Here is a 17,682-nt window from a genome sequence, read left to right as displayed (position 1 = left end):
TTCTCTGGATCAACATTCTAGTGTCAGTCCATTTAAATTTTATCCCGGTTAGATTCTGTGCTTCAAGAAAAGCATGCAGCTTCTTCTTAAAGCAATTTATAGTAGTTGCTGAAATTACTTCCTGAGGGAGCTTAGTCCACTTTTTCACAAACCTTGAAGAATCCCTTCTGTATGCAAAGATTAAACTTATTTACCTCCAGATGCAAAGCATGTCCTTATGTCCCTTGTAATAACCTTAAAGTGATCAATTTTGAAGCAAGATCTCTATATGAACTCTATATAGGGTGATCATATGCCCAATTAAACACATTTTCTTGCACCTCCAACAAAACTGCTAGGTCGAACAGTATATATTGGAGTATAAGAAGGACATGAAGGAAAACAAAGCTCTGCTTGTCCTGTATAGACTATTTATGGCACATATTCTTAGCAAGTACAACATGACAAGCTTAACAGCAATCCAATTATTTTTTTAACATTATAGTCATATGCTAGTTTATGTATTACACTGGTCAACAAACATTTTCTTACCAAACAAATTAAAGTCAATCTAGGATTCCACAGATTCCAAATATTGTATTGGTTTTTGCTAGATTGGCTCTAGTTTTTGAAATCATGACCTCAATAATAAGTTCATAGAAAACTAATGAAACATGAAAATTAAGCAAAGTTAAATTAGATATGCCTACATATACAAAAATAAATTTTTGAAATACTTGTCAATATATTCTGTATTCAGTATATTTACAGAAATAATCACAAAGAAGTCATTTAAAAACTCTGTATGATTTCCTTTTATGTTGATGATCAGGACAATCACATTGAAGGCTCCAGCAGTAGTCTGCCATCATGTGTCTATCCCATCTGCCCTGATACCTTTCTTCCATCACCTTTATATCTTGATGGAACCTCTCCTCTCCCCTTGTTCCTCACTGAAATCGCCAAGGTTTTTTGGAAACTTATGCAAATGGCGATAAAGTACCTTTATGCTCATAGTAGCATCCTAACTTTTAAAGTTTAATTGCAAGTTTTGTACCAGTTCTTCATAATTTTGTGCTTTATGGTTACCCAAGAAGTTTTTGATAACCTTGACAAAGCTGTGCCAGGCAGAAGCTTCAGTATTAGTCATGAAACTTGTAATAATATTTTTTTTTGTTTGTCAACCATTGATTGGCTTATTAATGATGTTCCCTGTACCTTTTTTTCATGTTTTCCCTTGGAGGCCATGGTACTTTTTTTCCAGTGATCCTGCCTTGCTCTACTATCCCACAAGCAGATGAAACATGAGTACTTTGCGTATCCACTTTGCTGCCCAAGTAGGAAGTTCACATTATTTAAATCAACACATATTGACCATTGGTGTTCATGATAGCAAAGCTTTTGTAAGACCATTCGGATATTTTCATATTCTTCTTTAATTTTTGTTGAGTTACCAATTGTAATTGATGTATAGCAGTTACCATTATGCAGTTAAAGAGATTTTAAACTCAGAGTGGAACGGTCTATGAAAAGCGGCCAGTGTTCTGCTCGGTATTCTGGTACTCCCATATGGGCTAGTAGTCCTGGGATATTCAAACAGTACACAAAGTCTTCACTGAAATATGGTAGGAGTGTCACCACTCTTGTTCTATAAACCATTATTTTTACTTCCAGTCTCAGACAGTTCTTTTCTTTTAGCCTGGATGCTTAAAGTTCAGATGCTTGTTTTGACAGACTTAAGTTACGTAATAAATCATGAAGCTCTTCTTGGGAGAACTGCTGGTTTGATGAAACACTTCCTTCATATTCACTTCCACTGCTATCTCCAGGATTACACTCCAAACCCTGTATATCCTCCATGTCGGGTACAGGAATATCAGGGAGTGTACTGAACACTGGCATGGGAACATCAGCACCATGCAGCACAGGTCGTCTTGCTGATTCCAAATCAGGGTACTCCCACTTGTTTTTCTTGTAATCTGTAAGGATTGAAACCTTTTACATTCACAGCACAAAAAAAAACATCTTTTTTGGGGCTCTCACCATACCATATTTACACTCAATTTCAAACTTTTCAGTTTTACAATTTTTCCACTGACATAGACACTCTACACAAGTTTTGCATACCATATGGGCAGCCCAATACTTATCTTAGTCCTCCCAGTTTAATACCAAAATATGCAAGATATGCTTGTTTCAGGAATTCTGTAATGTTTCTTCTCTGTTATTGCTGATATTTATATAGCAAAATACATTATAAAAAAACTCATATTTCTGTAAAAAAAAATATATGAAAATATATGAATAAAAAGAAGGCAAATGAAAGTTTTATGAAAATAATCCTACATTTAATATATATAAAATGCAAAACATCAGTGTAAATAAAAATTGATAATAAAATGCTGTGTTAACATTTGTTGTTGGTAAAATCGTCTATTCCGATTCCTGTATCACAAGAACTAGAGCCAATTCAATGAAAATTATGTCATTTCTGGATTCAGCAGACCTGAAATACACTAAATATATTAAAAAATCCTTAGCAAGTAAAAACTTTTTTTGTTGAGCTGTGTTATTACTAATACAAAAGTGCCATGAGGTCTATGTCAACCACATGGATGGTTCACCAGAATGATTTTCCACTTTGGATGCAGCCACAAAAAATAAAGACACACTATTGAGAAGACTAAAAACTAGTCAGCTTACTTCTGCTTAACATATTGTTTTTCCTCAACTTTTCCAATTATAACTGTCCTCTCCACTGAGTTTCTTCTTCCCATAATTTTTTTAGAATAAGACAAATTAGGCCTAGTCATCTGGGCTTTAAGTGAAATGTTGGGTTTAATTTTTAAAGGATCCATTTGTTCGCTGTCCTTTTTCTCCACAACACTCTTGTATTTTTTGCCAATGGTAAAATTCTACAGTACCAATACTTTTCCCATTCTGAGCTAACATGTATACCGTGTTTCCCCGATTTTAGGACATCCCCATTAAGTAAGCCGAACGGCACATGAGTGATCAAAAGGGGACAATCAATGGAACATGAGTGATCATGAGTGACTTTCAACAATAAATGTGTACTGTAGTCTTTTTCATGGAAAAATAAGACATCCCCTGAAAATAAGACCCGGGGCATATTTTGGCATTTCAAAAAATATAAGAGAGTGCCTTATAATCGGGGAAACAGGGTATGCAGACAAATAATATATAGAGAATGTATACCATTTATTGGCCCAGACATCATAGCTAGACAATTTTAGGAAAGGTGAATTTATACTACAGATTGTAGTTATGTTTTAATATGAAGCCCTGTAACCATTGCCATGTTCCGAGTAAAGTGTATTTGTTTCTAGTTATGAAGAATTATCATCAACAATAGTACAGTAAATGGCTAATGTCTGTGGCTATCGTTTACATGGGTGTTCATGGTAGATTGTGATAGGTCAAGTTTGTCACACATATACTACTTTGAACAAAAATGCAGAAAAAAAAATTACCCATAACAATACATATATTTCAGAGTAGTAAAAGATAAATGGTGATCAGCTGGTACTGGGAATACTTTTTTGTATTGAATATAACAACCTAAATACATGATATAAGGTCTTCTGTTAGAAAGTTGAAAGACGCTGAAAGAAGACACTCATTGCAGATGAATTTTGGGGTAAACATATACCAAACGTGTTTATTATTCTTTTCCTGCCCAGGCATTCCATGCATACTTGTGTGAATCATATTGCACCTGCATATCTGATTTATCTTAACCATCACAATCACTGTACAAGAAGCAATATTACTCCAGGGTAAAGGATACCAAAGTTAAGGCTTTTCTAAACAAATGAAGCACCACTATATTTTAAACCTTGTTCCTTCACTGCCAATATATACTTCTATAAATAATGTAAATCAGTTTACATGTATCAGGATGGTTTAATTTGTTTTTTTTTTACAGAGATACTATGCTAATCTGCAGGAATCATTTTTAGATAATGCAGTGCTTAATAAAAGCTAGTATAATAAAAATGTGATATATTCTGCATAACATTTTAAATTCTTGAGTTAAAGAGACTATCAGGGAGAGAAACCACTACTGCAGGTATATGTGCAAACACCTTACAGTTAGGAGTGAATACTTGGCTGTCTGGTTAGTCAAAGTTGTGAAACTTCTAGAAATTGACAGTTCATTCTGCTTCCATCACATTTCTGTTGATCCATTATTATGATGAGATACCTCAGTGACCAAAAAGGATGTGTGGAAGGGGTGGACAAAAAGTGGTTGAGTGTTGCCTGTCAGAGCAGCCTGGCATTTGGTCCTATCCTAAGTCTTTTTTGGAAAAGGTTGCATGTATATGTAAACACCTAAGTGGCTGCAGGCACTTTTTTCATGACAGATTCTCTATGGACCTTACAATTATTTTATGCTGTCTTTGGCTGCCATTTAAAAAAAAAACTCTTTGTTTTCACAGTATGAAAGACCAGTGACCATCCAAGATTCCTGGAGACTAGTTAACCGTGGTATTGGACACACCACAAGAATTTCAAAAAGCATCATAACCGTGGAAGACTTTGAAACCATTGATGCTGGATACTACATATGCAGAGCACAGAACCTTCAAGGACAGACATCACTTGCTACCAGAGTGGACAGATTCTAGACAAGATTGCCTTACAGGCAAAGCTTATTATACTCCTCAGAATCGCACAAATATGTTACCAGCAAGACAATTTCCATTTCATTCATGGGGCTCCTGTTTACAGAACATTACATAATATCCTATTATGTGGAACATACCATATTGAGAAGACTCCTCCTGGTCAAACTCCGGGGTTTAACTCTTGGGCCTTGTTTCCCATAACAGTAAATAACCATGAAGATAAATAATTATCTGTATTCAGTCAAATGCAATTATGTATAGTATTCCATTTAACCATGGTTCATATAAAAAAGCAAAATAAATACCTATTATTTTTCATTATAGTTCCCGAACGCGTTGAATCACACATATTACTGTTGTAGGGGCTTAAAATAGAGCAACAGCCAGGCTGTAGACATTCAAATGGTATTCGCAAAAAAGCAGGAAATGAATTTTAGGTCTTGCTCAGCTCAGACACTAGTTTTAAGGTAAATAATTGCATACAGTGTGTGTTTTTTGCACATTCATAAACATGGCTCAGAAGCTAAGGTGGGATAACGATAATGAAAACCGATCAAGGGTAAAGACTATATATGTATCTGAAGATCCTATGAGCGCTGATGAACACCAAACAGAAATGTAAATAAAAAAAAAAAAAAACCACACATAACCAGGCAACACATCCCCTGAATGGCAGTATTAACTGTCTAAAATTATTCTGAATATGTAAATCTGAAACATGCAAACTCCGGCACAAGGTCATATCTTAATATGCGAATGTACAACATCTGGAGTTTAGAGCAGACTAATAGCAAATACATCCCTGAGTTTTATATTTTTTCATATGTCTTTCATATGTGATCCTTAAGAGAAAATATTACAGTACATGACATTGTAGATGTTCTTCTTCTGTTTAGCATGCAACTATTACTGATACATGCCTAGAACTGAAGATTATTATTAATATACTCAGAATCCCACTGTGATTTTTCTATACATTTCAGTAAGTACCCTTCAATGGTAGTGAACTAATTGTGACCAAGTATTGTTATATTTACCACCAAAGTTGCCAAATTTTCCAAATTCTTGGCAGAATGGCTACAAATGTAAATTATATCTATTGGTCATTCTTCATGGTTGTTTGATTGTAAAGCTACTACCAGAGTAAATGATGACACCACTATAGGATGATTGACAAGGCTTTATATTTCACTTGTGTCCCTGTCACCTCAACCCAATAAACACGTACATATGTTGAAATGATAATATCTGTATATCCAAAACCAGTGTTCAAGCCATTAAAATACCAATATTCTGATTGAGGTAGTCCCAGTCCATTACCTTCACTAATAAAGTAATAACCTGCCTTTTTGTTCTGTGCTTAGTGACCACATGCTGCATCAAACTGACCGATCTATATATGAATTCCGTTATTTTTTTATGGCTAACAAATCCCAGGATGGAGCAGCATTGTACCACCATGTACTGCACTTAGTATTCAGAAAGTTGGTAAAGGCTGCTGTGAACTTCCGATTACCACTTTACAATGGTAGGCCAGGAAAAGAAGGTAAAAAAAGGTAAAGGTATCAGAAGACAATGGCTGGGTTAAAAAAAAACTCACTCACTTATGTAATCATTACATTAAAGAAGTAAAGAAGACAAGAGGTTCCTACAAGTAAAAATAAATGTGGACCATATGAGTTGCTTACCTTGGCCTCCCCCATGACAGTACCACTTCTTCCCAGCCTGCCTTGTAACAATGTCACTGAAAGGGCGGATAAGCAATAGCAAAATACAACTTGTTTGCAGACTGCTACCATCTGTGCAGTACAAGTTGTCTAATACCACAAGTATCCAGGTCTCCATTATGGATTATTGTGTGCAGTTCACAAAGATTGTATATTATCCTTTTAATACATGCCAAGATTTAATATCAACACGCTTTTCACATTATTAAAATCATGGTCTTTGTGTCTCTCCCAGTACACAACTGTTCTAAATTGATTTTTTTTTTATAGCATATTGTGAAACATTCTGGAAAAAAGTGTCGGATCAAAGCTGCTTTTGCTCTGTGGGGGTGACCTGCTTCTCTGAACTTCATTAGGTCCCTGACAATTGCCAAGAGTCACAAAGCTTTTTGATCAAGGAAGAACATTAGAGGGAAAGCAATTATTGAACACTTGTCTATCCTCTCATCATTCCTGCCTATGTACTGTACCTGTTAGAAGTCAATTCAACTGCAATATTAAATAGAAGCTAACTATACATTAGAAGGTAGACCACTTTTTTAATCTGGTATATACATTTATAAATATAGATACACTTGGATGGGACTTGTAAATAGATACAAAATGACCCAGCCAATGAATATCCTTATCATTTATGTTTCACACGTCCCAAATTGGATAGCAATAACCACTGCTGTAATTAGTAGTTACCAGAAATATTAGTAGAAATGGTCCTCAAGTCTGCTAGGAGCCTGACATTTGTGGGAATGTGAATCTCCTGGGTGCCCTACTGCCCATACTAAATCCTCCAACAAACCTCAACATAATTAGTTTTCCCTGTAAACAGAAAAGCAGTGGGGTAGTCAAATTATCTAACCATAGCCCATAACCCCTTTGGTCAATGGTACTGTACCAGACATATTTGTTATGACGATACTATTTAGTGCAAGCAATGCAATATAGAAAATAGATCACAAACCGCTTCTTACTCTACTTATGTGGGTCTTTACCTATGATTTTTATATGCAATGCATATGAAACAAATTAAATGCATAACTCATCTCATCAAGCCTGAAAAGAATTAGGCAAACATGTAGTACACTTTGTAAACTATTATACAAAACACTAATTGTGTGTACCAGATCCTGCTAATTAACCTGTCCATGTTGGGACTAGTACTAAAACATTCCTAGCACATCTATTACATTTCTCCCCTCTGTACACTGTAGTCCTGCTACATAGAAGTATAAACTCACTATTATTTGGTAAATCATTCCAGTGCAAATAACACAGACCTATAATTACTACGACTAAAATGAACAAATTAATTCTACAAACATGTAATTTATGCATCTTAAATCATCTAATTTCTGTTCGCCAACTGATTCTATTCTCCATTTCTCAATTATAACAAGTTATCTCATACACATACATCACTGTTGAGATAAAAACATGCTGTTGACAGTATCATTTACCAAGTCTAAATATATAGGTTTCATTAGAGCAAGCATATGTAAATATTTGTTCAGCCTTCAAAAAGCATAGTGGAAAACTTAAGCTTTTTTGTTCTGAGAAAACACAAAAGCCCCACCTGGGACCTCTTCCTCTGATGTATTTCACCCTATGGCTTTGTATCGATAAGGAGGGGCCAATTTCTAATCTTTGCAATTAGGTCTTTTGGGGAATCAGAGGTGGAAGTCCCAGGCAGGGCTTTCATTTTGTTGTCTGGAACTTAAACACTTTTACATTCAAAGGATATCATGCAAGTGGTGCTGGATCCTTACGATCAGACATTTTGTCTGGGGTATAGATGAACCTTTTTCCCTCTGGTGCACCTAAATGAGCCTCCATGCACAGGTATTCTAAGCAGGAGACAATGTTTTGCATGCGAGAAAGGTTTTGTTTTGTGTGTATAACTGCATAGCCACATACCAGTCCCAATTGCCCAGCCCACCAGCTGGACTATGGAGCAATAGAAGGAGGCCTGGTCTGATGAATCATGTTTTTTTTGATCATGTAGATGGCAGGGTAGATGTTATATACCTGGGTTACAGATGGCAGCTGGATTTATTGTGGGCACATAGTAGGCCACCAGTGTTGCCTTAAAATAGTCTGTCTATACACAGATTGTGAAAGCTGCCATGTCTGAAGTTCTTCTTTAGAAAGTCACTTACCTGGGTGTAAAACAGATCCTTTGGTTTCAGTAGTCACACCATGGAGATAACTTTGTGGCAATTAGCTGAAGGTTACTCTCATTCTGGTTCAGTGATTAAGTATCAAAGGCAGAACACCAACCAGATCAGTAATTGCAACAGACATACCTTCTCAGTATAGATCTGCTGCTAATGGTCTGATACCAGATATCACAGGACACCTTCATAGGTTTTGTAACAGGTCAGAGCAGTTTTGGCAGCACAAGGGATACCAACACAATAGAGTGGCTTTAATAACCACTGATACTAGTACCCTTGTAGCCATTGCCAAATTCGTTTTTAAATGTGAAAACCCTAGAACTGTCATTTTAATCCTTTATTACTTTGGTTTTACTTCAGGTTTATCACCTAATATATAAGTGGTTGTTAGGAATATGTGACCTGCCCACTAGTGAAGAATAACGGCTCTGGTGCCTTAAAAAGAAGCCAAATATGGCAGCTCCTATATTTCTACTACAGGCTGTTTTCTTATTCTTTTTTAAATTTCTAGATACAGACCTACTTAATTTTAATTTCATATACACCTAGCAAACTTCATGGGTATATTAAGCAGAAATTCCTACCAATTACAACCCTTACAGCAGAAAATAGAATGTTTAACCCTATTTCCTTGTTATTTGTTATCTCTGATACCAACGCAAATGCATGTAAGCTAAAGCTTTCCAAGGCTGGAGAAGATGCACTTTCATCAGTGAACATGGGTGATCCAGCAAACCTGGAAACCTGGATTTCCTAAAAGTCTTTTGCTAGCAAATGTTTTCAGCCCTGGATCAGATCCATTCCAGGTTTGCTGGATCACCCAGCTTCACTGATGAAAGCATCTTCTCCAGCCTTGGGGAGCTTTAACAGATCAAGCCAAATCAAGCTGTTGTAAATTATTTAGGTCAAGAAAATTGAAAAAAAAAAGACACAGTAAAACTCTGTAAATAAATTACTGCACCAATAAATTTATTCTCTTAATACATGTCAGAATATATTTCCATCATTACAAACCAAGCAACTACAGCTTTATTATTTTTTTACATCCAAGTTTGCTAGAAGCTACACACATTTGCATGATGCAGATGAAAACAGATAAAACAAAATACACAAAATTTATCCTGTGCCCATATTTGTCCTATTAGTGACCACACAGAAGTCCTATGATCAGAAAGACTGAACAGGGGGTACAAACCAATACAAGTTGGTGACAGACCTGAACTGTCTTACCCAGAAAGCCCAGTGGCAGTATGAGCAGGACTTCAATGTCAATGAAGTGAACACAAAACAAAAGAATTAAACAGAAAACTATTTTTGCTGGGTAATAAAATTCTTTGGAAAATTTTTTTTTGGAAACTCTGCAAACAATTTAAACCAACCACACTGCAATAAATTGTCAGGTCAACAGGAGGTGAAACTGTTACACAAGATATCAGACAGTTCCTGCAGGCCTTGTTTGCTGAATGGTAGTGATGAGCTACATTAACTAGCATGCAAGTCTTCCTCCTGCTCTACAATACAGCTGACCTTAATGTAAGGCATATACAGACTTATTTAATTAGGCAACGTGCAAAGTAACCAGCGACTCAGGCAACCAGAATTCCTTTGTTACTGGTTAAGGTCAGTAAGCTGAATCTGATTGGCTGATGGGCACTAATGCACATTATTGCACTTAATAAATTAGTCTGTGGCAGTTCCCCTTATATATGGTCTTTTGATGTATGTACCTTTCAAGATGTCTGCACTTTCCTTAAAATGAACTGTTGATTAACTGATGCAAAGACACAAGCTGGATACAGACAATGTTACAAATACACCAAGGTGATGTCTTTTGCATAGACCAAAAAAAGTAACAATGTTATGTAGATTTTCAGCACAGTAGAAAAGCAGAAAGAGTGTTTTAAACACTCAACATTACATCATTCCTACGTTTTCGAGACCAAGACAGCCATGGTGGCACAACCTGAAGGCCTAAACCTTAGTTGATGGTGTTCTGATCTTATAAAGAGTTCACAACAGGAATAGGCAACAAATGTATTGTGCTGACTTTCTAAAGCAGTAACACATTTTCTTTAAAATACAGACATGTTTCATGGATACAGTCCTGTACAAAAGACAGAAGAAAAAAAACCTAAACAAAAAACACACACAGGCAGCATGAGGCACACGATTTAGGTGTGTTAACATCCATCTCATTCACTCGACAACCACCCCATCCAAAGGGAGAAAAAGAATTACAGGTGATAAAGAAACTATAGAAAGTTTGTGATCTTTTATCTACAAGCCCTGAGCTTTTTTCCCTATATACTTGCTGTAGGTGAAAAAAGGCAAAATATATGCAAGAACGGCTGTATCTTGCTAGGTAAGTGCTTTGTGCAACAACGTCCTTATAGGTAATCATATCCTAGTCCAAAGTCTTTTATTTAGCTGAAGGAGAAACAACAAATCACCCCTTCTTTTCCAGTAAGTTGTGGAAGTCTTCTCCCAAATTCCAGTCATCTGTAATAGTTAGATAGCTAATATAGCCTTTATTTTCCATTGTACATGTCCAAAGCAATCTCACCGCTATGTCCTGAAATGTTTCGGTGAAGTATCTAACCACTGTAAGAGTGTCATCTTGGTGACACTGTTGGGCTGGCAAAGCTGCCCGAGTTCCGTGATGGGTGAAATGGGATTCCAGGTGAGGATGGAGACAATTTTTTTGGGCTGCATAGGTCACCATTGTGCAATTTCCATAGGAGTTCTTCATTTTCCATTGAGAGACGTTTATTTGCTTTGGACTCTTTTTCTAGCGATCGCTGCAGCACCTCCTGCTCCGTAGACAGCTGCCTATAATAGCAAAATTGGTATGTGAGTTTTGAGTAATGATATTTTATGAAGACTGGATTGTAAGGCTGGCATAGTGTCTTTAAAGAAAAACTGCCAGGACAGAAATATGGACGCGGGATTGGTTTCACAAGGAATAAATTCCATGGTTAGCCTCATCCTTGCATTACTACTTGACAAGCCACTGAGCCGTAACAGGCATGAGGCCAGGTTAAAAGGCAAGTAGAGGGACACCCAAATTAGACATCATTCCATTTCAGTGACTCACTAATGCGCACACATCAACTGCATTCACTTGCAAAAAATATTTACAAAATGAGCACCACCCTTGTCAAAAAAATATGCCCCATGAAATTATGCTATAGTTCTCTATTTTTGTTGGAAGAGTAAAATGGGCCAACAGATCTTGCATATCACCTACCATACCTTTTTACATAGCAGTAGTAAATACAATTTACCCAATTCTAAAGGTAGTAAAGTAAACGTCAGGTGAAGTGCTTCCATTAATGTTTTTTCAATTTTGCAGGACCTTGCAGTGTAAAAAATAGTGGTAGACTTCTAAAATACATATAGATGGCTGTGATGCTGACTAAACCAAAAAATGCCAAGTAAAGGCGTGTATAAGGAAACCCCTACTATTACCTAATTTGGACTCTACACTAAAATATTATAAATTCTCATCTCTAATACTTATCTCTAGAAAGGACAGCAATCTACAGAGTGCATGTAAAATGACCTGGGACCAGCTTTCATACACTGCAAACCAAATTCATCTTTTTACCTCGAGATTGCAATGTGATTTGCCATACGAGCTTTGAGATCTTCATTCTCCTGCTGGCACTTGTTCAGCCTTTCTACCAGAGTTGTGTTAGTCTCCACCTACAGAAAAACAAAATAAATAGAATGAACAAAGCAAAACACCCCTTAGGTTACTGAAACAATGAAGGACCTGCCAGCTCAACCCTAAAGCAGGATCTTGGGCTTAATAAGGCATGAGGCTGGCACGTATAAGTCTAATTACATATAATAAATATTCATTCACTGTTCCCAGAATTATGGGTGGAGAAGCACAAGAGGACAAGGAATACAACAAACAAGTAAATGTCATGACCAGGACAAAAAACAAACTGAGCGAAATCCTGCAAGGCTGACACTCCCAGCTGTATGCTGGAAATGTGCTGTGCGTTTTTATAGTACTATGAACTTGAAGAACAATTTTAAGTAGAATGTTTAAATTAATATCTCTTACGGGCCACTGTATTGAGAATTAACCCTTTGTACAGTGCTAGAATTTAACACAACTGTACTATACTTTAGACTGCTGTGGAGGGAAGTTTCATTTACGTTTAGCAAGCAGTCTGCAGAATGCACATGACATCATCACACAAGAATACAAATCAAATGAGATCACCGATATAAATTATGAGAGACATGCAGGTGTTCATGCCAAGTCTGGTGCCGGCAGGCAGGGAAATTGTACATTCTTGTTCACAGCATGTACAGAGCATTGTATAAACCTCAATATTTAGTACTCAACGTCTCAACGTATAGCAAGAAAATTGCAAAAAAAAAAAAATCCCTTTAGATGCAGTATGAACAGGTCCAATGAGTATACTTCATTTTGGAAGTTTGCTTAAAAGAGGCATGTAACACATTGAAGTTACGTGGTTCATTTCTTTAGATATTTATGTGACAAAACATAGTAGTTGAAAAATAGGGAGAGTACTCCCAGATCAAAGTGCTACAATAATTGTTTTTGAAGCATGCCTAAAACTGAAAGAACACCTTTTTTATGTCTACTAAAAGGCAGTGTGTGTTCTTTTCCAGGCAGGAATGAAAGGAAATAAAAAAATTTACAGTGAAAATACCTTCACTATTCTGGAAATTTACATTATATGCATAATGATTATTGGGCTTCCTTAACCTACTGTGTGATGCTACAGAAACAAAGATGACTTATTTATTGCAGAATACTAGTGCTAATGTACATGGGCCCTAACCAAAAAAAAACAAAATAATGGAAGCACTTACCAGTTTCTCAATCTGCATCAGTTTTTTGTCTTGTTGATGCAATTTCTCATTCTTAATTTCCAAAACTGCCTTTAGACTTTCCAACTCTTGCTCCAGATACATCACCTGGGGGTTCTTCTGCGGAGAATAGGAAAACTAATTACTCTACATGACCAGACAGTCAATCATTCAGTAACAACGCAGGTTAGAGGACTAAAATCCAGTAGAGAAGATACTCTGGGGAATTGGGTTACTAATCTCTCCAGCAACTCTGGAAGCAATGAAATGATTAAAACACTGGGCAGCTGCCCACTCCCAACCCCATTACTCCAGGTCCTTCTGTCTAGTTCCAATATCGCCCCATGCCCCCAGGTGTTGATATGCACCTCCAAATGTGTGAACTTTTACTTGGCCTCTTATATGAGCTACCCTAAATATGGTGTTTTCAGCACTTCATTTGTTTTTTTGATATCCATACTGTATATTGTTTTTGTTAATGTACTAGGCTCTCTAATAAAAATTATTAGTCAAAACATTGGGCAACTTCTAGGAATCTATATGCCCCCATAGCTAGCATTGAGATGACATAAATTAGTAATGCAGGAAGCTGATGATCGATTCAATGAAAATATACTGATGATATACTTTGAGAATCTGCGGTAAAAGTCTATAATGAATAGGAATAAATGCATGCACAACTGCACTACTAAGGTTTTTAATAACAAATCCCCTTTAATTCTGCAAATTCACACTAGTTGAGCCTGCATGTTGGTGTCTATGAAGTGGGAGCAATAGTCTGTCACAATGTGCTCTATAAGATAATTAACTTTTCCTCCAGCACGTTTGGCCAGGGAGTTGCCCCCAAGGTCATGAATGAGCCTGAAAAGAAACAGTCTCCAATTTCTACAGGTACCTTTAGGCTAAAAGTAATTTTCTGTCCTGTTCAATTGCAAAACACATTTGTCTGATAATGAGACCAGTTCTTGAACAGAGGTGATGTATGTAACATAATTAGTACCCCTTTCATACCTAAAACAGTATCCCTTCACCTCACTCCCAAGTTGTATGATAAGGATAGGATAGTAAACTGTATGTACCTGCTGCAGGAACATCAATCAAAATATGAAGCAGCACGTGGCATATACTCTGCTTTTTTTTTTTTTTGAAGGGGAACAGGTCACCTGAATAACCATGCACATAGGATCAGAGGGCATACACTGACCTGGGCTGCTTTCTCTTTGGATTGTTTTCTTTGTTCTTCTTCCACTCTTAGTTTCTCCTTTAGTGAGTCATTCTCCTGTTTCAGTTCCTCTATTTTTTTCTTAAAAACAAGAAAAACAGAAATCTAAACCTATTTCATACATCTACTAAATAGTAGAAACTAGATAAACATATAATAAAAACGAACCTCTAGTTCAGCCTGTTTTTCTTTAAAGGAGTCTTCTAATGCTTTATTCTCACGCTCTTGGGTGTCTTTCAGTTCTACAGAAGATGAATGAGGGTACAAGAACAGTAAGGTGAAAAACTTCCCCATTTGCAAAAAAACCTTATCCCAAAGAATTAAGAAATCCACCAAAGGGAACAATCTAGTGGGCTGTTGCCTAGCTAATACACCATCATTGACATTTGATGGTTGAAGGGTCATGGCATTTTACTAACATTTGCATTATTATTCAGAAGAAAGCTGAATCTAGCATGGTCTAAATGACAATGACGGCATACGGTATCCACAGTTTCAAGAAAGTCAGAACCAAGTAACAAATGTTTTGTTCTGATGTTGACTATAAAATATATAATTAAACCAATTAGGTGGAATTTTTGCTATCAGCAGGAGGCAAAATATCTTACCTGTTAAAGATTTTTCAAATTCTGTTTTTAAGTGCTCTATCTCCTCGACATGAGAGGTTTCTGCTGCTATCCTGTAGGTTTCATGAGTGGAATTTAAAGAATCAACCTATAAGCAGAAATACAAAATTTAGATGTACCACATTAAAGTTATTTATAACAAACTTTTATTTTAACATTTTGGATAGAATAATAGAATAGTTAAAACCACCCTTTTTGCCATTTGTGTCCCACTAGGGAGAAGTGGCATCAAAATGAGTGAAATTCCCAATTTAAATGTTGGGGACCTGAACATTTGTCTCCTCAGAATTATTACCAGTCAGCTCTAACGTTACCCAGCGCTACAATTTTACTCTGCCTGCGATAATTAAAACAAGGACAAACAGAACAAATGCGGGCATAGAAAGCACTAAAGATCACAGGTGACTGTAGGTCAAAATCCCCTTTCCCCTATACCCCAACTACTCTACCAAAACTTTGGGATAAAAACCCTTTTGTCTTTAAAAAACATAGTACTGAGAAAATAAAAACCTGCAATCAAGAGGAGCAGCAAACCAATCCATTACAGTACACATATGGGAAAGGTTTTATATGCCAAGGACCTGCCTAAACACAGCCAGGTCCGGACACCCTATAGCACCAAAACAGCAGCAATGACCCGACACACCACCCATCCAAAGCTGAAATAACCACAAAGCAGAGGCTGCATAATGAAACGTCCGTCCTCCCCATCAACGTGTTTATTATCAGCAAAAGCATAATGTACTGCGGTAAAGACTCATCACTCGGTCTTGGTTTTGCTGCATATTGAAGTTTTATATAATACACGCTTATTTAGGACTAAAGTCAGAGTTTACCTTATCTTGAAGCTCATTTTTGTACTTTTCGGCCTCTTCAATGAAGATGGTCTGTAGTTTCTCACATTCCCCTGTGTAGAATTGCTTTAGTTTCTCCTCCAGGTCAGACAGCTCAGCAATATGCTCATCCTTTACCTTCTGTAGGATGCCTTCATAAGCAATTAGCAGGTCATTCTTCTCCTTCTCTAACTTATCACAGGTACTGGAAGCAGATACTGAGAGAAAAGGAAAAATTTCAGTAAAAATGATTTCCAGTATACATTTAGATTTTATTCTATGACTTATGCAGATCTAATGACTTCAACATGTCACTGAGCTGGAACAAGTAATCAGATAAGTCAGGATGAGTCCTTTTCTGCATACTTGTTTGGGGTCAATGACCGAGGCAGGCAAATCAGAATGGGCAGCTAGCATTTTCAGAAGGTCAGCCAGGCTTTATGATAGCTTTACTTTAATACCTTCAGAAGACAAGTGCCCAGTTCTCCATGTATCTAGCTATCTATTTGAGGATCAGCAAAACACCCGTGTTCCACTTTAAATGTAAAATGATTGTTTAGTAAAAGGCTGATGAATTCTTTATACAATAAGGCACAAACAATGCTGGCTTATTCCTGTTTTCCTGTACTAACAGCCAGTAACGTTTAATAAATTAACACCCTTGCTTTAATGCTCTTGGTCCCAATCTTACCACAGGAATCATTCGCATGGAGGTTGCATGTTTCCCTAGATTTTGCACTTATTTACTCTAGATACTCCTGTTTTCTTTCACATTCCAAGGATATGATAGAAGGCCATCTGGGTGTTTAAGAATGTTGTAGCTATATCAATGAAAAGAGCCTGATATGACTGGGATAATGTAGAGGGAAGCATGATATGTGGGCGCTAAATAAATAGTAACAAATCTTGCTAACAGAATATCATACTCAGAGGACACCCATTAGGATAATGTTATCTCCCCATACAGTTATTGTATAGTATATTGTATGTATGTAGAGTATGTTTGTGAGGCTTCACTGATGCACATTTTGCATGTTGTCTTTCAAGCTGACCCTGATAATAAAAACGTCACAGAGACACAAAGTATAAACCTCCCTCTCAACATAAATGTGGTAAAGTATAGGATGTTTCTTAGCACACGCTATCCGGACCTTCAGTCAGGCAATTTACTTGTGAAGACTTGCTCATGTACAACCGTCAGAATGCACAACCTGGAATTTACTAGAGGGTAACTGCCCTGCAGTTAAAAGTAAACTTGGAAAGAAAAAATGTAAAAAAAAAAAAAAAAACTTAAAGAGAACCTATACACTAAGAAGTATTTATAAGCTGGCATTTCTGACCTGGTTCTATAACATACAGCTTGCCCAGTTGGTGTTCTTGGCCCTTGGCTTTTAATACCTTCTGAATCTCTGACCCAGAACCAGTATACAGCTCATGTTCAGCTAATTGTCATATAGTTATATGTATAAATGTTACAGGTATACAGGACAGACGATTGAAACCAATCCATTTTAGTATCCTGAATACTATGGTAGGTTTCCTTAGAAAAATAAAATAAGGCTTGTTACATATCACTGCTATGTGCAGTTACTGTGACTCTACGTTAAATTTTTTTCTC

At 36.7% G+C, this 17,682-nt stretch overlaps 2 protein-coding genes across 10 annotated transcripts in view; one reads left to right on the top strand and one right to left on the bottom strand.

Annotated features, from left to right (window-relative positions):
* The window catches only part of PDGFRL (platelet derived growth factor receptor like), a 53,771-nt gene extending 48,817 nt beyond the window's left edge, over positions 1 to 4,954 (top strand). The window contains exon 6 of the mRNA XM_072406177.1: positions 4,443 to 4,954. Coding sequence (XP_072262278.1) covers positions 4,443 to 4,631 — 189 coding nt within the window. The 3' untranslated portion in view covers positions 4,632 to 4,954. The remainder of the gene's footprint in view (positions 1 to 4,442) is intronic.
* A 4,523-nt stretch (positions 4,955 to 9,477) lies between these two features.
* The window catches only part of MTUS1 (microtubule associated scaffold protein 1), a 120,123-nt gene continuing 111,918 nt past the window's right edge, over positions 9,478 to 17,682 (bottom strand). For 8 of the 9 annotated variants that reach the window (XM_072406168.1, XM_072406167.1, XM_072406171.1 and 5 more), the window contains 7 exons: positions 16,068 to 16,282; positions 15,214 to 15,319; positions 14,774 to 14,847; positions 14,588 to 14,686; positions 13,387 to 13,503; positions 12,137 to 12,234; positions 9,478 to 11,358 (listed from right to left, as the gene is read on the bottom strand). In XM_072406168.1, the coding sequence (XP_072262269.1) occupies positions 11,142 to 11,358; positions 12,137 to 12,234; positions 13,387 to 13,503; positions 14,588 to 14,686; positions 14,774 to 14,847; positions 15,214 to 15,319; positions 16,068 to 16,282 (926 nt within the window). In that variant the 3' untranslated portion in view covers positions 9,478 to 11,141. The remainder of the gene's footprint in view (positions 11,359 to 12,136; positions 12,235 to 13,386; positions 13,504 to 14,587; positions 14,687 to 14,773; positions 14,848 to 15,213; positions 15,320 to 16,067; positions 16,283 to 17,682) is intronic. The other variant, XM_072406169.1, reaches the window with a different exon arrangement.

Source organism: Pyxicephalus adspersus, chromosome 3 (assembly GCF_032062135.1).
Source record: "Pyxicephalus adspersus chromosome 3, UCB_Pads_2.0, whole genome shotgun sequence".
In the NCBI taxonomy this organism is placed as follows: Eukaryota; Metazoa; Chordata; class Amphibia; order Anura; family Pyxicephalidae; genus Pyxicephalus; species Pyxicephalus adspersus.
Note: the sequence above shows the minus strand (reverse complement) of the source record. Positions and strands in the feature narration are given on the sequence as shown.